The sequence below is a fragment of the Podarcis filfolensis genome (genome assembly GCF_964270895.1).
Source record: "Podarcis filfolensis genome assembly, chromosome: 4".
NCBI lineage: Eukaryota > Metazoa > Chordata > Lepidosauria > Squamata > Lacertidae > Podarcis > Podarcis filfolensis.
This window is the reverse complement of record NC_139607.1, coordinates 96,809,197-96,830,212: the sequence shown is the minus strand read 5'-3', so window position 1 is coordinate 96,830,212 and position 21,016 is coordinate 96,809,197. Positions and strand designations below refer to the sequence as shown.

The 21,016-nt window shown below is 44.2% G+C and overlaps 1 protein-coding gene and 1 long non-coding RNA gene across 8 annotated transcripts in view; both read left to right on the top strand.

Annotated features, from left to right (window-relative positions):
• The window catches only part of FCHSD2 (FCH and double SH3 domains 2), a 141,023-nt gene that overhangs the window by 89,786 nt on the left and 30,221 nt on the right, over positions 1–21,016 (top strand). For all 7 annotated transcript variants that reach the window (XM_083609745.1, XM_083609744.1, XM_083609748.1 and 4 more), the window contains exons 10-12: positions 2,320–2,415; positions 15,075–15,191; positions 18,043–18,147. In XM_083609745.1, coding sequence (XP_083465871.1) covers positions 2,320–2,415; positions 15,075–15,191; positions 18,043–18,147 — 318 coding nt within the window. The remainder of the gene's footprint in view (positions 1–2,319; positions 2,416–15,074; positions 15,192–18,042; positions 18,148–21,016) is intronic.
• On the top strand, positions 3,544–13,748 carry LOC310761018. The gene is made up of 4 exons (XR_014547189.1): positions 3,544–9,480; positions 9,969–10,209; positions 10,800–11,751; positions 11,795–13,748. It is a non-coding gene; the product is annotated as an uncharacterized lncRNA (long non-coding RNA).

Here is a 21,016-nt window from a genome sequence, read left to right as displayed (position 1 = left end):
GCATCAGTTAGTATCTTAAATTTTATTCTGGGCTTTTTGCCCTGCCAGACAAATCTAGATATGTCTTTTTGCCACCTCTTGAAACAATCCATTTTATCCAAAATCTGCAATGTTTGAAACAAAAACAACATTCTCGGCAAAACATTCATCTTAATAACAGCAATTCGGCCTAACAAGGAAAGTCTCAAATTTGACCATATTTCTAAATCTTTCTTAACTTCTGTCCAACATTTCTCATAATTGTCTTTAAATAAGTTAAATAAGCAAGTTTGTTTCCTTTTTCTTAAAACCACTTGAAGAGGTGCAGTTGCGACTTGACCGTGCTTCGCAAGACGAAAAATTCGCAAGACGAAAAAACTCGCAGAATGAATTAATTTCATCTTGCGAGGCACCACTGTACTGCACCACCACAGTGTTAATACTAGCCACCATGAAAAGGGTGGCGGGGACGGAGAGGCCCGCATTATGGAGATGGCCAGTGCTTGGTAAGGTAATGATTTAGCGCTTGATAGTGAGCTTTAAATGCAGGAAGTCTGAGGTTCTGTCCGTGGTGTCAGTTAAAGATCTATGGTGGCAGAGCTGAGAGACATGTCTTCCTGCAACACAGGATAACTGCTGCCAACCAGATGAAGCGCTGGCTGGCTGGCACAGTGACTTGAATCTATATAAGGCAGTTTCATATACCTGGGAATAATTCGGAGCAAAAACCTGACACCGCCACCCCCTACTCCATTTCTTACAACAGGGATGTCCAACAGGTCGATTGCAATCTACTGGTAGCTCCCCGCGAGGTTTTGGTGGATTGCAGTCAATTGCTGGCTCCCTTTCGTTAGCGGTGGTAAAATCCGGCCCAACTTTGACCTGAACCCCTTAAAAAAGGGACTTTCCTCCCTTAAAAAAGTCAACAACTTTGCCCTGAACCCTTAAAAAAGGGGACTTTCCTCCCTAAAAAAAACCTCAAGAGCTTTGACCTGAACCCCCCAAAAATGGGGTAGATCACTGCCATTTTTTTATTCTGTGAGTAGATCGCAGTCTCTTAGGAGTTGGCCGTCCCTGTCTTACAACAATAGCATTATCCCTTTGATTTGGAGCTCTGCACTGTTATCAAAGTTGGCCTGGAATTCTCCAAGTATAGTTTGAAAGCAGTTACAAGTTCTGTAACTGTTTACAGTGCAGTTACAATGCTGCTTGAGTAATATTTTGCAGCATTGGTTTTTCCTAGGGTATGTTTATATAGTCTCCCTTTGCTGGCAGTTTCAATCCATCAAATGGATTTATCCATTATGCATCACCTGCTCTGTCCAATCACCTCTGCACAGGACTGTAGTTGTACAGGCCACCCAGGCCAACTGGAGGAACCCACATAAAACTTTATCTGCACTGCATTTGATACTGATATGGTTAATCCACCCTTGCTGTCTGTGAAATGTTAGGATATCCCAAGCTCATGATGGTTTAATCCGGCTTCTCTAGTCTCTTCATAAGCCTTTTGACTTTCTGATACCACATTTCACTCTTAATGTTCTGCGGTTTCTAAAAATATAGATATAAATAACAGACACTTACAACTCCAACCCAATTTGTAGAGTTTTAAGAATTAAAATACACCCTGATAAAGGTGGCGTACACTATTGAGCAGGTGGCTGCATTGGATTCTGGGATCATATATGCGTTCTTAAGTTTTCTGAATAACGTTCCTGTTTAAGATCAATATGCATTCCAGCCATCGGGCATCTACAAACCCTGTATACATTACAATTGCAAATTGCCAGTTTGCTGCTGGGCCAGGTTTGAGGCATTTACATTGATTAAAAAAGCTCCAAACAACTGGACCCAGAGTACCTTAAGGATGGCCTGGTTCCAAAAGCTCCAACTTGAAAGGCTGAGATCCTGTGATCAGGCACGTCTTGCGTTTTCCCTTGTGGCCCCCCCCAAGGTTCAGCTGGTCTTCACTCAGGGCCAAGCTTTCAGTGTGGCAGCCCCAGCTCTTTTGAACCCCCTACCACTAGAGGTTGAGCAGGAACCATGTCTCCCTTTGTGCATATGTCCTGTGAAAACTTCTTTTGTTTAGGCAGGCCTTTACAAAATGTTTTTTTAAAAAAATCCAGTAAGTATTCATTGATTTTTTTTGGTATTTTAAATGATTCTGTTACAGTATCTTCGTTGATTTCGTTTTAAATGTTGTACCGCACCTTGCAGTACTTCTGGTGTTGGCTTAACTATTGCAGTGTTACAGTTTCTTCAGTTTTTCTGTCTTACACATTCTCTCTTTAATATCAGGGATTAAATGCCTGTAAATGTATTCATTGTCTCTTTCAGGTAGTGCGAGATTACAATTTTCAGCTGTTCTTGCAAGAGAACTCCGTATTTCATAAACCGCAGTCCTTCCAGTTCCAGCCTTGTGACAGTGACACCGTAAGGGCATTTTAAAAAATACAGTAATTCCACTCCTTTGTTCAATGCTTTGAATGAGCCACAATCCAGGGAAGCCGCTTTTGTAAGGGGAACAAGGTCTACGTGCAAATAAATTGCCGTGTGTAGTTGTCTGCCTGGGCATGACCCAAGAAATTCTAAAATCCATACTTCTGCAGGGAGAAACACACTGATGTCCAAGAGTTTTGCAACCTCTCATAGCCTATTAAGCCTTTCTTCAGCAGACAAGGAACACTGGATTGTGACCCAGGTGTGCTAAGGTGCGCTGAGTCAGGTGTGCTAAGCCTGTTAAAAGGAGTGGGCTCAAGTGAACGTAGTTGCTTTGGACAACAGCAAAATTTATTGAGTGCTTCCCCTTTTCAAGGGAGGCGGGTGGCGCTATGATGTAAACCACTGAGCCTAGGGCTTGCTGATCGGAAGGTTGGCGGTTCGAATCCCTGCGATGGGATGAGCTCCCGTTGCTCACTCCCAGCTCCTGCCAACCTAGCAGTTTGAAAGCACGCCAAAAAGTGCAAGTAGGTAAATAGGTACCACTCTGGTGGGAAGGTAAACGGCGTTTCCGTGTGCTGCTCTGATTTCGCCAGAAGCGGCTTAGTCATGCTGGCCACATGACCCGGAAAAACTGTCTGCAGACAAACGTCGGCTCCCTCAGCCAGTAAAGCGAGATGAGCGCCACAACTCCAGAGTCGTTCGCGACTGGACTTAACTGTCAGGGGTCCTTTACCTTTCTACCCCTTTTCAAACATTCAGATCCCATGAGTGGTGGGAGATTGGGATTATACCAACCTACCCCACTCAAGATGTATCTTCCTCACCCGATACTTCACATTCAACTTAATATATCCGTAGGGACCTTGGTGTCTAGAACCCAGCACGAGTCCTCCCTGTTGGCCCCACACAAAACTGAGTTGTACAATTGATTGCATTCTATTCATGCCATTCCCTATGTAAATATGAAGCCCAACATGCAAATGTTGTATGGGGTGAATGCATGATGAAAGGTGAGGCCGGATGGCGCAGTCCCATCCCCTGGGGTGGAATATGAAGCTTATTAAAACATCTGTTCATTTAGACACATTTTTAGAGTATGGTAGCGGAAGGTCTGGGACGTGGATGGCGCTGTGGGTTAAACCACAGAGCCTAGGACTTGCCAATCAGAAGGTCGGAGGTTTGAATCCCCACGACGGGGTGAGCTCCCGTTGCTCGGTCCCTGCTCCTGCCAACCTAGCAGTTCGAAAGGACGTCAAAGTGCAAGTAGATAAATAGGTACTGCTCCGGCGGGAAGGTAAACGGCGTTTCCGTGCGCTGCTCTGGTTCGCCAGAAGCGGCTTAGTCATGCTGGCCACATGACCCGGAAGCTGTACGCCTGCTCCCTCGGCCAATAAAGTGAGACGAGCGCCACAACCCCAGAGTCGGCCACGACTGGACCTAATGGTCAGGGGTCCCTTTCCCTTTACCTTAGCGGAGGGTCTAATTCATCTTTGCAACTGTACAACAAAGCTCTGTAACCGATCCCAGTGTTTGCCTTGTGTGTTTTCCTTGTATGTGGTCAGCCCTTGCTTATTGCCCTTTGTTTTCTAAGGTTTTAGGTCCTCAAAAAAGCTTCCTAAATTAATTATTTTATGTTGAGAATAGTTCGTAAATACAGGGGAGGCTGGGAGGGATTTTCTAAAAATTTATCGTGTTTTAAGAAATGGTTGATCACGGCAAATATTTTTTCCCCAAATCGTACTGTCTCCCCAAATATTTGCAGAGGTTCACATTAAGCAAATAGCTCACCAGGTGGCTAAAGAGCAATTTTCTGTGCTTCTTACACCAAGGTAATAGAAAGTACCAATATAAGCAATGTGTAAGTTTTTTTTTTTTTTAAACAAAGTCATTTCTTTTTGCAGATTTTTGATAAACCATAGTTAGCAAGGGGGAAGGAATCTGGGTCTGTGCTGCATTGGGGAAAGGCAGATAAAAACTGGGCAAGCCTTGTTAAAAACAACAGACTTGCCCTTGAAATTCAGATGTTTTCTAACTTCATCCTCAACAAAAGATAAGTTAATTTTATATATCTGACTTCTCCAGTACATTGTTTACATCAAGTCCAAGGGTATATAAAAGGCAGTGGGCTGAGTTTTCCCTGACTAACCATATTTGCCTAATTGTGTTTGCCTTGCAGTTCTAACTGGTGTGTGTGTGTATGTGTTTGTGTGTGTGTGTGTGTGTGTGTTTTGTCCTTGTGCAACCTTTGACATTCAGAGTTTTAATGCCGTTCAGCTGGTGGATATTGAGCCTTCACCTGTCAGTGCTCTGAGAATGACCTTAGTAGAGGTATATGGCAGCATCTGCTCTCACCATTTACTGTCTCGTGGTCTTGCTGATATGCATGATGACATGGACTGTTATGGTGCAATCTGCTTCCATGCATAAAGTGACAAATGAATGCATAACGTGTTAAAAACCAGATTCCTACTGTCAAGATCTCAGAACTGAACTAAATTCTCGGAGGCCTGCTTAACTTTGCTGGACCAAACAGTGCACAATTTATAATAATTCAGAATTTTGAAGTGAGATGTCAATGCACCATCTGATATCTAGAGTAGCTTTACATAATCCTGTGACCAGACGTGCCCCCTTCAGCTCCATGTACCCTTCTGGGAAAGCGGAATAAAACTACCATACTCTTGATTTCAGTTAAACTAATTAAGATATTTATATGTCATTTTTCTGCCTTAATTGCTAAAGCGCCCGAGGCAGCATACTTCAGCAGCAAACAAATACTATTAAGATAGCAGAGGACAGCAGACAAAAATAATTCATCTGCTAAGACATCCTTCCCCAAACTGCTGCCCTCCAGATGAACTACAACTTCTGCCATCCCTGACCGTTGCCCATGCTGGCTGGGGTCAGTGCAAGTTGTAGTGCAAAACATCTGGAGGGCACCAGATTGAGGAAGGCTGCCCAAGGGATTAAAATACCTTCAGCTGTGGCCAAAAGCCATCTTGAACAATAGGTATTGCACAGAAAATGCCCTCTTAAGCACCCCAGTTAACTTCATCTCTGAAGGTACAGTGAGATACAGAAGGCCCCGTAATTAACTTGTCCTAATCTTCAAGGGACGCGGGTGGCGCTGTGGGTTAAACCACAGAGCCTAGGACTTGCTGATCAGAAGGTCGGCGGTTCGAATCCCCGCACCGGGGTGAGCTCCCGTTGCTCGGTCCCTGCTCCTGCCAACCTCGCAGTTCGAAAGCACATCAAAGTGCAAGTAGATAAATAGGTACCGCTCCGGCGGGAAGGTAAACGGCGTTTCCATGCGCTGCTCTGGTTCGCCAGAAGAGGCTTAGTCATGCTGGCCACATGACCCGAAAGCTGTACACCGGCTCCCTCGGCCAGTAAAGCGAGATGAGCGCCGCAACCCCAGAGTCGGCCACGACTGGGCCTAATGGTCAGGGGTCCCTTTACCTTTAATCTTCAGGGGCCAGGTAAAGGATTGGGTACAGCGCTCAGTTAGCCCCCCCCCAAAGATGCAGGAGCTTCAAACTGTAGTGTAGGCTCCCTTATTGAGCCAGTACAAATGTATTCAGATACAGTACTTGAATTTTTTCTTTGGTTTTCATTATACTGAAGTTGACATAAAAGCAAGGCAAGCTTTGTCTTGCTTTTCCAAAAACGCGTGTCGTCAAATTGGATCCAGGAAACTGATAGTGGGGTCCTTATTTCTGTCAGTCCACGTAGCCGATGTTTCATTTTTGGCCATTTTACTTTCCTACTAAATTTCATCCCGCAAGTCATTCTTTGGATAATACTCAAAACCAGGAATTCTATATACATTCTTATTTTTCTACTCGTTAACAATCCTTGAAGTAGGGGGTAAAAATATGCAACTGTTATGCATTTTAGTCACTTCATTTCCATTTTGTGTTGGAGCTGTTCGGCACAAGTAGCTTTTTCATGGGATATGCATGATTGTTTTCAATGGGCAAACTGTGCAGTGAACATTACAGAGTAATCTGCTGACCTGAACTAAAATCAAGACTCCCCCCCCCCCGATCAATGACTAATTTTTCAATCAAATAAATAGTTCAACAGAACTTGGGTGCCTCTTCCTAGAGAGGTTTCAGTTGCTTAACTACAGAGCGGGGAGAGATAGGGGCATATGCAGTCTAACATTTATAGCTGTTAAACTATATTTTTCTGCTTGGAATAATTCAGCATGTTTTCAGGGTGCGAGTGAGAAGCTGGCTATCTCTTGGGAGGGTTAGTAAAGTCGCCTACCCAATATAACACCATTAGCCACCGAACACATGTAAAAGGGAGTCAGTAATAGAGGCAGGCGACTCTCCTGCTGTCAACAGAGGGATGTTGCTTGTTTTACCATACAGCTCCCTGTACAACAGCAAGCAGAAGGTGAAATTTCAACACGCAGCCATTCTCAACTTGCCGGATTATCCCATTCACTTTGCACAAGGCAGGTGTATCCCCAGTTTACACTCCTAAAAGATTATCTGCAAACGTTTGTATAGTACTGGGACTCGGTAAAGAATTGAGAACCTGCCCTGGTCCCGTAAATTACTGGCTATGGAACATTGGGTTCCCACCCAACTGTTGTGCTACCCTTTGCAGGAGTACGGTAGATCACGTTTGAATGTTGTGGTACAAAGCTACACAATCCAGGACAGGCTAAAGGAGAATCTGAGTGTTGTGATTAGAAAAGATAAGACTTTGTCTTGAGGCCGAGGTTACGGAACTGGGGGGTGGAGGCATAGCAAATAACAGAAGACAGTGGGAAGAGCAATGGAGGGGAACAAAAATGGGCGTTATCAGAGGCTTAAAGGAGGCGGCTTTAACTTAGCAATGGGGTGAGTGGGGTTTTATCAAATTTTGTTAAAAGCAAATGGACTAAAATCAAATCCGAACCACAAAGCTGTCAGGAGGCAAGGTAAACTTCTTAATCAGAAGTTCCCCCAAACTGCAGTGCACAGAGAACTTACTATCAAGCTCACTAATGCATAGATAAGCATATTTGCAACAGCATGGCAAAATATAGGAGGAAATTTGCTAGCTCTTTATGTTTCCTGATTGGAAATGGAGGCCCCTTCCTCAAACAGCATGTGATCCTGTGAGAAAATGCAATAAACAACTAAATCTACTGCCAAGATAATGGCCCCAAAGAGCTGAAACAATTTTTTTTAAAGCAGTTCTTTCCTGTTTTTGCCAAGTTGCCTGTGACATTATATTCTGTACATTGGAGGTTGACTGCGTTAACCTTGGGGTCTTGCAAAATTCACTCATGCCTGATTCATTCCAGCCAATATGCAGAGTGATGGTCAGTGCTGAAGGGTAGAATTCTAGCTGGTACTAAATACTACAGGTTTTATTTACTTATTTATTAAATTTATATCTCACCCTTCCTCTGAAAGGAACCCAGAACAGTGAACGCCAAGTGATAAAGCAATAAGCCCATATTTAAAGCACCTTAAAAGCAATCCCGATACAGATTGGAAAAGATATTAGCTTAAAGCAGGCTTCCTCAACCTTGGCCCTCCAGATGCTTTGAGACTACAATTCCCAGCATCCCTGACCACTGATCCTGCTAGCTAGGGATCATGGGAGTTGTAGGCCAAAAACATCAGGAGGGCCAAGGTTGGGGAAGCCTGGCTTAAAGGTTTGCTGAAAGAGGTGTCCAGTAGGCTGCAGGTTTCCTTGGAGTAGTGGATCAGAATCCACATGTTATTTCACATTCTGACCTAAAAGTGGGTCACACCAATGGCACCCCACAATTTTTGGGTGTTTTTTTTTTAAGCAAGGGGGTAAAGGGGGTAAGGAAATAAAACATGCAGAAAGAAAGACGAGTACAAAGAAACAAACGGTGAATGTGTAGGTTAATTTCTTCTTGCTGATACTGATACTGGGACCCCAGGTCTGAAACGGCTGAAAACTATCACTCTCACCCTTTGAGAAAACCTGCCGCAAATGAAAAACAGGACTGTAAAGTGAGAGCCATTCTTCTCTCCGAACTTCCTTTAGGGTTTTCCGAAACTCCTGGGAAGGCGGTGAATAGATAAGGCAGAACAAAAATAGTATTATTAGCAAAGTTGGATATTTGTGCAAGGGCATGAGTCACTTCATTCTGTGGGACCCAACAGGCTTGTGAACACCCGCATTTAGAAAGTGAACTTTTTTTCTTCTCCTCCTCTTTGCAGTCATCCTTAGACAATCAAGGAGTCTGTAGTTATGTGCCAAGAGCCTTTCAAAGATGCTTCTCTCCCCGTTCCCGCACCCCGCCTCGGAACTGGGGATGCTTTAACAGGAACCTTTCTTCTGCTTCTATTTAAACATCTGCGCGTTGCATGTGAGAAGTGCTAGATTCTAACACAGCTGCTGTGGTAGTTGGCTTGTCTGCACAGAACGAGGGATTGTTGGGAGTCTTTGTGAAAGTTTTCACACTGCATGTGAGCGCTATTTACAGAAGAATACATTATCCCGCAGTGCTTTTAGAGACTCCTCTAAAGTAAAAGCGGTACAGCGAGTAGTCCCACAACTAAAGTAAAAATAAAATAAGCCACAATAAATCCAGACTGAAAACGAGAAAGAGGGGCATCAGGGTGGTAAATTCAACTGTGCCTTTTTAAAAGGCAGAAGTCTGTGAACCCTAAATCGTGCATATTCTCCTGCTCTCAGTGGTTGGGCCCTACAGTGGTGAGCTGTAGAAACCTCGCCCCATGTCTGTCCAAAGCAATGACTGAGTTGTTTTGTTGCACTTTGTGTATGGTAGCTGGCATGCAATAAATGCTCATTTCTGTTGGGAGTTTTCTGATTTTTACAATGATCAGCTAGGCATTCCCTTTGCAGCTCTAATGAGAGCCTAGCATGTTGCTGGGTTTTTTAGATTTTGAGCCGTTCCTCTCTCAGACTCCTCACCATTTATGAGAAAATAGGTGAGAAATCAGGCTTTCTGCTGAATAAGCAGTCAAGCTTGCAACCCAGTCCATCAATACATATTTGACCCAGTCTTTCTGCCTTTCTGTAAGGCAGGTGCTGTGCTTCTGATGGGGAACAGTGTTGGGTTGAAATAACGACAGACGAGTGGTGAGTGTCATATGGGAGGCATCTCTCGAGCAAGTCTCGGGGAGTCTCTTTTATTGAATATTACAGCATTGCCACATATGTGCTTATTGCTGATTGGTTAACACAAGTACAAAGCAAAGGTTGCATATAGGCATTAATCACCAATAGATTAAAGGCTGGGAAAGGGAGCACAGAACTAGACAGGCATGAAAACCTCCTAATTAAATTATAACTAGTGATTGATATAGCAAGACTTAAACAATTATGTTCCGATAGATGTGGTCAACTATGCATTAAGAACAGGTCAGAGTATAATGTTTTCCTGAACTCAATGTAAACTGAACATTCTAAGGTGATGAGGGAACGTCTTAGTATTAGAACGGTTTGTACAGAAATGATGTGCAGAAGCAAAGCTTAGAAGCAATAACTTCCCATCATGCCACAGTCATGTGCAGAAGCAGAGCTTCCCTTCAGAACAGAGTCTAGAGATTCTGAAATACAGGCTGTGGCCTGGTTCTCAAAGACAGAAGTTGAGGTTGGGCTGAGCAACTTCGGACTGGTGGAATGCTCTTCTGCGCACGCGCGCGCACACACACACACACACAAATAAATAAATAAAATCTATGCAAATAGGAAAGTAGCTTGATAGGGGAATGGCTTGGCTAACATAAGAACATAGGGAGAGCCTGCTGGATCAGGCCAATGGCCCAGTGTAGTCCAGCATCCTGTTCTCTTTTTTATATATATATAATAATATTTATTGCTTTTCCAACAATTTAAACAAAACAAAATAAACAATACAATACAATACAAAGACACTACATAATATAACATAAAAACACTACATAACAATAACACATTAGACTAACAAAACTAAATAAAAACAATTTAAAACACACCAAACAATTTCATTATCTTATCTTTCATTCACTTGTTTCAGTGACCTCCTCACACCTCCCTTTTTGTATTCCACTTCTATTAATTGTTTCAGCAATTCCTTTCCATCTTCCTCTGTTTTCTATCATATAATTATCTTAACATTTCTAACCTTATTTTACTCTAATAATCTAGTTATACTTAATTCCTTATCACATTTCTACTAAAGCCATATCACTTCATTTCCACCTTTTTCTAACATTCATTAATTTTACAGTATTTCTGTAAATAGTCTTTAAACTTTTTCCAGTCTTCTTCCACCAACTCTTCTCCCTGGTCTCGGATTCTGCCAGTCATTTCCGCCAGTTCCATATAGTCCATCAACTTCATCTGCCATTCTTCCCGGGTGGGTAAATCTTGTGTCTTCCAACCAGCATCCTGTTCTCACATTGGCCAACTAGATGCCTGTGGGAAACAAGGGAGAAGACTATTGGCAAAACCTATTGGTGTTTCGCAACTTTCCGACTAGTTGCAGGACCTTAGCCAGACCTAGCAGAGTAACGCAGAATCCACAGAAGCAATTGGCAACTTGGCTGCAGACAGGATAGACAAAGCAGGAATCAGGAACTTGTAGTTAGGTGTTTATTATATACAGTGGACTATTTACAGGAACAGAACAGAACACGGATCTTTAGCTAACTCTCTCATACACGACTCACAACTCTCAACCTCCAACTCCTACACTCAAACTCGTACTACTGAACTAACACATTCCAGTTAGTAGGCCGTTAATCATCACTCCCTTGAGAGAGCTTGACCAATCGTGGAGCTGTCTCCATGCCTCTGTATCACCAGGCAGACTCACTCCTCCACATTGCCTTGGCTGTCTGCCAAACCCTAATTGACTCTGTGTGAGTAGCTGCACGTATTCATATTCCCAACAAAGACCACCATCATTTTGGTGGCCCTTTTCTGAGCTTTTTACAACTCCACAATATCCTTTTTGAGATGAGACGACCAGAACTATACCCAAATGCAGTTGCACCATAGATTATAAATTGTGATATTGGCAGTTTTATTATTATTGAGGAGCATTTCATTATGCAACCCTGACAAAGGCCCAGTTACTATTTGTAAGTTCTACACAATTGCCTGTAGTTCTTTGATCTAATCTGTTTGAGAATCAGTATGTTAGTTACTAACCTGGCTGGTAGTTGTCGGCTTGCAGTGGGTCCAGAGGCCAGCTGGCTAGCCCTAGCTGGGTTGTCTCCTTCCAGCCATCCCACTGCGAAGACCCATCAGCCTCTTCTCCGATGAAAATCAGCAACCCAGGCTTCAAAGCCAGGGCACACTATATTAGCAGAGCAATCTGCACACACAGAATAGGCTACTGGAAGGAAAAATTTTTTTTTGTTTTGACACAGAATAGGCGTGAGGCTTGTGGAAGTATTCTACAACTACGAATTTATTAATCATAAATCAGGACAAAGAAACATGTCGTCTCTCTCTTTGTCTTCTCGGCAAAAGAATCAAAAGCAAAAGCTATACACACAACGGAAGTTCGCAGCAAACTGTGCTGGAATGTAAACAGACATGTGACATGTAATAATCCCATGTTTGCTCCTTAAGGTGGAATGGAATTTTCCAACAGTTTTGTCAAGCAGCCAAGCTGGTCTTTGGCTGAGGATGCTGTTAATGTTCATATCTGGGATCCCTAAACAGCATCTCACATTACGTTATAATGTCGTGGTCCCCAGTTTAGATTCTACTTTAGTGCTCCAGGCACAATTTCTGGCTTCCCTTGTTGCTGTTTGAGCAAACCATGCCGTTTTTTGGCATCACTTCCTATCTTAAGACGCCTGTCCATTCTCCTGCCTCCTTTTTTGATAGACAGTTATTCTACCACTTCTTAGGAGTAACACTCTTTTCAGGTAGGGTTCATCTGGCTAGATGGTTGTGCCACGGGATGGCTGATATTGTGCCATTTTGTGTAGGTTAGTGCTCTCTTTTGCTTTCAAAGGCTGAAGGGTTTTTCAGAGCGCTTTCGCTGCAAGTCTCAAGGCAGAAAGTGAATCTATAATTAGCTCCGCTTTTTGGACTGTTGTTTGTCCTTCCAGGCCAAAATGGGGGAGGGTTTGTTTTCTTCCTCCTGGATGGAGTTGGAACTAAGATCCCGTAATAAACACTGGCACCACCTCAGCAAATACACATTCCTGCTGGAATTCAGTTAGCGTGGCTGAAGCCTATATGAGCTTGTAGCCCACGCAAAAAAAGAGGGGCATTTCAAGAACTGTTGGAATTCTTACGTCAAACAGGCCACAGCTGAATAACAATGGAATAGACCATTATGTGTCCTGTGTTTTGAGGCAGAAACACGTTGTTCCTAGCAAGTGAGCTGGCACAACATACCAAATTAGGCCATACCCACCAAAGTTTTCCCTGGAGCTGGAGAAATTTTCCTCATGGTGCACAAGACGTGTGATTGGTTGGTTGAAATAAATGGTCCAGCAAAATCTATAATCTTACAGAATAATAGGATTGATGAGCAAATCATGCAATTTTCTTGGTGGGACACTTCAAATAACCCAAGAATCTTACGGCGCTGAACCAATGTGTTGGCATTATGGCAACTGAATACCGTCTATTCCAGCAGAAACAACCAGCACAGCTGCCCTTCAGGAAATGTATTGGCATGGTTTCTATTTTATTTCAGAGACAAGCCATATTTTCTTTGGCAGCTGACACTCAAAAGTGGCACACATCCTTTGTCGGCATCCGTCTGTCTTAAGAGTGTGCCACTTAAGTGACAGCACTGAACTAGATGAACCCAAAGGTCTGACTTGTGGCTTCCTATGTAGGTGGTGAGAGAACTGAAGTCTGGCCCCTTCTCCTTGCGCCCTCCATCTTTCCCAACATCAGGGTCTTTTCCAGGAAGTCTTCTCTTCTCATGAGGTGGCCAAAGTATTGGAGCCTCAGCTTCACGATCTGTCCTTCCAGTGAGCACTCAGGGCTGATTTCCCTGAGAATGGATAGGTTTGATCTTCTTGCAGTCCATGGGACTCTCAAGAGTCTCCTCCAGCACCAGAATTCAAAAGCATCCATTCTTCGGTGATCCATGGACAAAGACAACAGGTATAAAACATTAAGATAAATTAATTAGTGGAACAACAGGGACGCTAGTTGAAAGTCACCAGAAATACCCAAACTACCCTAGTGATGCAATGGGTCCATGTGTCTGGCTGTTAACCAGAAGGGTGGTAGTTCAAGCCCACCCAGGGATGGCTGTGGGCTGGATTACTTCATTGCAGGGGATTGTACTAGATGACCCCCCCTCCAACTCTGCATTCCTATGATTCTATCAATTTAGTTCTGAGACCTTTTTTTTTTAAAAGGAATAAAAATATCTGCCTGGTACTGAAAATATAAAAAGGTATCCCAAGCAAGCCTCCCTGGCCAGGAGTGGGGGGGGGGGGGAGAGATCCACTGGTGGGGTGGATAAGTGTGGGAAATGTCTGCTCCCCAGCTGCTATCCTCCTTGCTTCCTGCTACTGGGGCATCTTGTGGGAGGGCATCATCCGACAACATCCGTTGCTTAGGGGAGAGTTAGGGGATTTCTTATAGAACCTTTAAAGAGGAGACTGGAGCCATTCGTAAGTGTAGTTTGAAGGACTAAAGTGGCTAGCTCTTGAATTTTTCCCCAATAGACGTAAAAGTCCCTATTCACGGGGAAGGAGGTAATGGGCACAATCTTCCTGCTTTAGAAGAACGTGCTTTTTTTTGCATCTCTGCAAGATGCTCTGATGAAAGAGAAGGGAGGAAACCAGCAACTGTTACAGTGGAGAGGATTGCCTCTCCTCAACTTCTGGACCACTTGTACTTTATATGGTTCTTTGAATGACGGAGACCTTTTCCATTTTGGGACGTGCAGGAGCTCAGGGTTGAATGCATATCCCTTTATCATCCAGCCCACCCCGAACACCCCTGCTGTCGGCTTTTGCAAAACGTGGTTGTCCCATCATAGGACCGTTGCCTGTGATGCGAGACCCGTCCTGTAATGGTGCAAGTAAAGCATTGCATGCGCTTGTCAGCTGCTGGTAATTATTGGGGTGGGAGTGCAGATCAATACCTTGCTTTTGCCTCGATTAAATGCATGGGCTAGTTTGGTAAGTATTCTGGGTCTTTGTGAAATCATCTTTTGTTCATGTGTTCACCAATCTCGTGAAAGCTTATGAAACATTGGGAAACGCAATGCAGAATCAAGTTTAGATCTCAGTTAGATCCCAGCCCCCAAATTCCCTCTTTGCCTGAGGCATTTTATCTGCTCTTTGTTTGGTTCCTCTGCTTCAGAAATTTATCGTATTAAAGATAATTCATTTTCACTTTACAGCAGCCTCTTTTTTTAAAAAAGAAAACAACCCCATCTTGCTTTTGAAAAGCATTAAAGAGCCAATTACACTGGTTTCAGGTTTTTTCATTTCCCCCATGACAAACCTCATGGACAGACAGCAGGGCTTTTTCTGTGTTTGAAATTTGCTTGTTATGTTCGGCTTCATATAACAAGAATCTGGGAAAAGCCCTTTTGCGAAGTCTTGTAAGTGAGTTAAATAACATTTTTCGGATGGCTACATAAACGAGGATGTCACAGGTGGGAAGGCCAGGCCTAGGAAATCCCCTCACTCACTTTCCTTTCTTGTATGTGTGTGTTTCAGAGTCGGCAACTGGAATCTGAGACCGGAACGACAGAAGAGCACAGTCTGAACAAGGAAGCCCGAAAATGGGCGACGCGTGTGGCGAGAGAGCACAAAAACATTATTCACAGTCAGCGGGTGGGTTGAAAACAAATAAGATTATTGGCGGCTTCTTTGCCTGTCCTGTTCATCCAGCCACCTTGGTGAAGGATTACACCACTCATATTCCATTTCACAGCATCTGTCATTCCATGAGGAAAGGAAACAGCTTCCTTGGTATACCGTATTTTTCGCTCCATAAGGCGCACCGGACCATAGGGCGCACCTAGTTTTTAGAGGGGGAAATTAAGAAAAAAAAGCAGCCTGTCCGCTTCTCTCAGAGTTCCTCTTTAGCCGCACGCAACCTCTCCCTGCTGGAGGGGTTGTGCGCGGCTATGACACAAGCCAAGGCAGCGAGCGGGATGGATTCAGCTCGCTGTTTTGGCTTCCTCTTTAGCCGCGCACAACCTCTCCAGCCGGGAGAGGCTGCGCAGGGCTAAAGAAGCCATAGCCGCCTGCAGCCTCTCCCTGCCGGAGGGGCTGCGCGCGGCTATCCCTGAAACCTTCCAAGCGCAGCGCAAGTTCCCGCTGCGCTCCTCAGGCTTCGGGTTCCTTTTGCTGAAGCCAGGAGAGCAAGACTCTCCTGGCTTCAGCAAAAGGAACCTGAAGCCTCCAGAACGCAGCGGGAACTCGCGCTGCGCTCCGAAGGCTTCAGGCGGCTATCCCTGAAGCCTGGAGAATGAGAGGGGTTGGTGCGCACTGACGCCTCTCGCTGTCCAGGCTTCAACAAAAGCAACGCAAAGCCTCCGGAACGCAGAGGGAGTGCTCCCTCTGTGTTTCGGAGGCTTCGCGCTGCTATTGCTGAAGCCAAGGAGCCTGCATTCGCTCCATAGGATGTACACACATTTCCCCTTACTTTTTGGAGGGGCGTCTTATAGGGCGAAAAACACGGTATATATTCCATCCTATGGCATCCCACGTAATTCTGGCTTTGGCCTTGTTTGCACTGAGTTATTTGTTCCACATTGTCCCAGTAGATCACCTTGTTCTTCAAAGTGCTTTAACTGGGATGTGTGATAATTAACACATGATAATTACTCTCAGTCATGTTGGCCATGTTTTAAAGGGGCTTGCCTTTGCCAGAGTTGTCTCGTTTGTTTATTAGTTGTGTGCTGCCACACTACGCTGCAACGTTACCTTGCCAAGATGTTTCATTTTTAAAAGCAGTCCAAATTAAGAGGTCTCTGGTTCATTTGCAAATCTATGTCCTTGTCAGCTCGCACCAGGAAGGCCTATATGACATTTAAGATTGTGAGAGGTGCTTCTCCTTTTGATTTTTTAAGCCCCTAATTTGTGTAGCTTCCAAGTAGCTTCAGGAAACATTACGTGGCACTACCTGTATGCACTGCTGAGAAAAAAAGGTAGTTCTCTAAATATGCAAAGCAGTAGCTTTATACTGGTATAAATCTCAATTCTATTCGGACTCCTGTATGCACTGTTACACACACATTTGTTTTAAAAACAAGCCTACAAGGTTTGGTTTTTATGTAAGCCAGACAACATGGGTAAAAACTTGTACCTGAGAGGACATAGAATTGGAAACAAATAAATACTTCCCTCAATGTATTGTCGTCTTCTATGTCTTCCTTCAGTTGTCCTTACCTTACAAGTCTGTCATTTAAAATAATCCTTATTTATTTTACAAAATTTATTTTAACGGCTTGCATACTGCTCACTCAAAGACCTCGTAAGCCACCAACAATAAGAGAGCAATTCACATCGCAAATAATTGACCCAGGTGCTCTCCTGCACTCTTTCCATAAATCCTTTACATTTACAGACATCTGCTTTTATATCTTCATGGTACTGGAACCACACCTCTCTTCCTGCATAACATTTCAGGCTGCACTTTTGTTAATTTTTGCTTGCATTTTGTTTGAGAAGCAAGCTGAGACACTGCACATATCTAAGCAACTGTATTTGAGTGGAAATGTCCAGATCAAAGGGTTACATCCTTAATTCTCCTTTCCTCCCTCTTCTCCCCAAGGGGGTGGGCAGGGAAAATCTTGGTACTCTGTAGCATGGCTGTGACATTGCTGTTTAAATTTATAAACAAAGCCAGCTGGGTGAGACAGTTTCCAAGTTTTTTCCTTTCCTTTCCTTTCCTCCTGATCTCTTGGAAAGACACCAGAGAGTAGGGAAAGTACACAACCACTTGGAACGTCCACCCTTACAACATTAGAAATCAGAGCAAGCTCCGGCTCTTTTAGTTGTTTGTGCTGTGAGTTGGGGTTTACATAAAATACAAGCTCTGTTCAGTTCAACACGGGCAAAGGCACCGCTGTCTTAAGCAACCATGAGATGTGTGGACCTAGATCTGGGTTCAAATGCGAATGTGTAAAGTCAGCAGCAGTAATGGATGCATGTCTGGTGAATAATAATAATAATAATAATAATAATAATAATAATAATAATTTATTTGTATCCCACTCTCTCCTGCTGAGGCTGGGCTCAGAGCGCTAACATCATAACAACACAATATGCATAAAAACAGACATCAATTAATTAAAATACCTCTTAAAATTAATTCAGACAAATTAAAATCTGGGCAGGTGGCAATTATCAGGTCGGAATTGAGGGTGGTTGATACTTGCCAGGGCCAACTGTTTCCACTGATCATACAAGGACCTGTGAGCGGATTGGGGGCCTCCTTTGGGCTTGTTTTATACAAAGGAAAGTAAATCAAACTGCATAAGGGAGAGCAGCAAAGAATTCTCTTCTTCCCATTTGTGGCTGTTTGTAAATCAGGATGGAGGTCCGCCTGTTAAAGCCTTGCAAAGGGAGAGCTTCTGCACGAGGTTTGAAGTGACGCTTCATATCCCTTCCAGAAACAACAGTCCAATTAAAAACACACCAAATGTTTTCCCCCTCCCCTTCCTGTTTTTGGCAGACTCTGGAAGAATTAGAATGCCACGGGTCTGTGGTGTCTGAGCAGAGCCGAGCAGAACTGGAACAGAAGATAGATGAAGCCAGAGAGAACATCCGCAAAGCCGAGGTGAGAGGAATGTTAGCTACAGCCTTATCTCTGATGGTTTAGGGCAGTGGCTCAGATTGCAGCAGCTAGTGGGTCGTCTTGCACCAGCGGTACATTTATTTTTTTTAGCTGTTTTCTCGTTGTGTGTGCAGCAGCTTAAAACATGCAAAAGGGTTCCTAAAATCTGTTTTAGATTGATAAAAGGCAGAATAAACATGAGGCTGTAAGGAGAGGAAATAGCTCTCTTCCCCCCCAACACCCCCCCCCCAAACCGGGCAGTGTTGTGTTAAGGGTATGGTCACTGATTCAAGACACCTGTTGGCAAAAACAAGAACTGATGCTGCCAGGTTTCTTGGCTGAATGGGCTGCAGTAATTAAAGCAGCCGAGGGGAGGACTCTAATTACGTCAGTGATGTTAACTCCCAGGTAGTTTTGACAACTCCTCCATCTCCAACTCCTTGAAAGATTCCATCAACGGTGTCTCTGAAAAATTTTACACATCCCTTGGGAAGACAGGCGAACTAATGCTAGTGTACTGGAAGAAGCAAAGATCACCAGTGTCGAAGCAATGATTCTTCAACATCAACTTCGTTGGATTAGTCATGTTGTGCGGATGCCTGATGAGCGTCTTCCAAAGCAACTACTCTATTCCAAACTTAAAAATGGAAAGCGTGATGCTGGTGGTCAACAAAAGAGGTTTAAGCACTGTCTCAAGGCAAATCTAAAAAAAATGTAGTGTAAACACTGAGAGCTGGGAAACATTGGCCTGCGAGCGCTCCAGTTGGAGAACAGCCTTTACCAAAGGTGTCAGGGGCTTTGAAGACACTCGAACTCAGGACGCAAGGGAGAAACGTGCTAGGAGGAAAGCACGCTTGGCAAATCCACACTGTGATCAACTCCCACCCGGAAACCAATGTCCCCACTGTGGAAGGATGTATCTTACTCGGCTACGAGTGATCGCCAAAGGAGAAGATTGGGTACAAATTGCTACTGGAAAGGAAACTTGTTTTTAAAAAAACTTCCCCATGCTTTACCACCTAACATTTATCTGAGTCGAGTCTGTGTCTTGCCAGTAACAGTTCTCTTTTAACTGATCCTCAGTCATGCTTCCCATGTGTCGTCCTCTCTGAAATCCTGCAGCCTTTGTCTGTGTGTGTGTTGCATCTCAGTGCTTGGGCCTATCTTTCAGCCTCCTGGTGTTGGCATATTTTTCGCTACTAACTTTTCACCTCAGTGCCGACGTTTGTGTGGTTTTCAGCACATATTAATAGAGTCTAAAATTAACCTAGTCTGTTTTGGGGAGAAAATGAGGAAATCAATGAGAAAATGATTTCACACCTTCAGTAAGGCAAAGCAGCTGCTGCTGACATGTGCCTTAGTGCAGAAAACCTTTGTGAGGGAGGAGGAGAGTGCGAAAGTATTGAATGTCGACTTTTCCCCTCAAAAAAGAACGTAAGGGCCCTGCTTGGAACAGACCAAAGAATCTGGTTCCACATGCTGCCAAGAAGCCCATAAGCAGGTCAGAAAACAAGGGTTTCTTTTTACTATTTTTGCAAATTGTGAACATCCACCATGCCTCTGTTTCTTTTCTCTCTCTTTTTGGCATCTGTCTGTCTCGAGACACAATGCAGTGCACCTCCAGGGGTGAAGTCCAACTACTGGAGAATCACAGCGACTGCTGTGGCTGCAGAGACTGGTAGCTCGTAACTGCTGCCTCCTGCGTTGTTTTTGCTGCTTTAACAGCACGAAAGTGACCTCTCTGGAATTCAAGCCTGGGCAGTGTGTCTGGAGGTCCTGGGCTGCCCAGACAACAAGACCCACCTCTCGGCCCCACTGATGAGGTCCAAAGGAGAGCAGGACATTTGGTAAAAGCTTGGCTGCAGGAGTTGCTGGAAGGAGGCGTGCAAGGCACCATCCAACCATCTTAGGGACTCCACTCTGGATTTGTGTAGAGTTGACTCCTTAGCCTTTTCTTCTCCCAAAGATGTCCCATAAGGCAGCTGGTATGGGTTTACTCCCATAGCCTTTCTCAGGAATGGGTATAGCTGCAAGGCAGCAGAGGTTTAGCTTCAGAGGTTTCCTTCTCCTAGGTGGGCTCGCTTCCCAGGTGGATGAGCCCCATCTTCCCCACATTCCTCTCTATATCATGTGCAGAAACTGCCTTCTTGGCTGTGGGACCCACTCCTGGTCTCATCCACTCAATCTGCCTGTCTTCACATACAGGGGAAGTCCCTAACTCACTGAGGGTTTGAGACCCTCACCTGGTTTAGCTGGTCAGTCGAAGCTGGGCTGTGGTCTTACCTCTCTTCAATACATTACAGTGGTACCTCGGGTTACATACGCTTCAGGTTACAGACTCCGCTAACCCAGAAATAGTGCTTCAGGTTAAGAACTTTGCTTCAGGATGAGAACAGAAATCGTGCTCCGGTGGCGTGGCAGCAGCTGGAGGCTAAAGCTAAAGTGGTGCTTCAGGTTAAGAACAGTTTCAGGTTAAGTACGGACCTCCGGAATGAATTAAGTACTTAACCCGAGGTACCACTGTACTGCTTTTTATCTTCCAGTGTAGATCATGGTTTCTGTGGCAGCCCCTTTTTGTTGCATGAGTTTTGGGAGTGTTTGCCTCCCATGTACAATGATAAAAATGCTGTGTGCTGGGTAAACCTTATTTGTGTTATAATAAATGGGTTTCCACCAAAGCTGTCATGGGTTACCTGCTAACTTGTGGAACAAGTAAATATTTGTAAGGGGAAATGGCTGGAAAAATCCACTACAGCACTTGCAAAACAGCTGCTAGTAGCTGTTTATGGTTGGACTTTATTTCGTTTCTGCATAGTGCTGTTTTTCTGCATGGATCTGCTCAGGCAAAATAATGAACTGTCCTGCTTTTTGT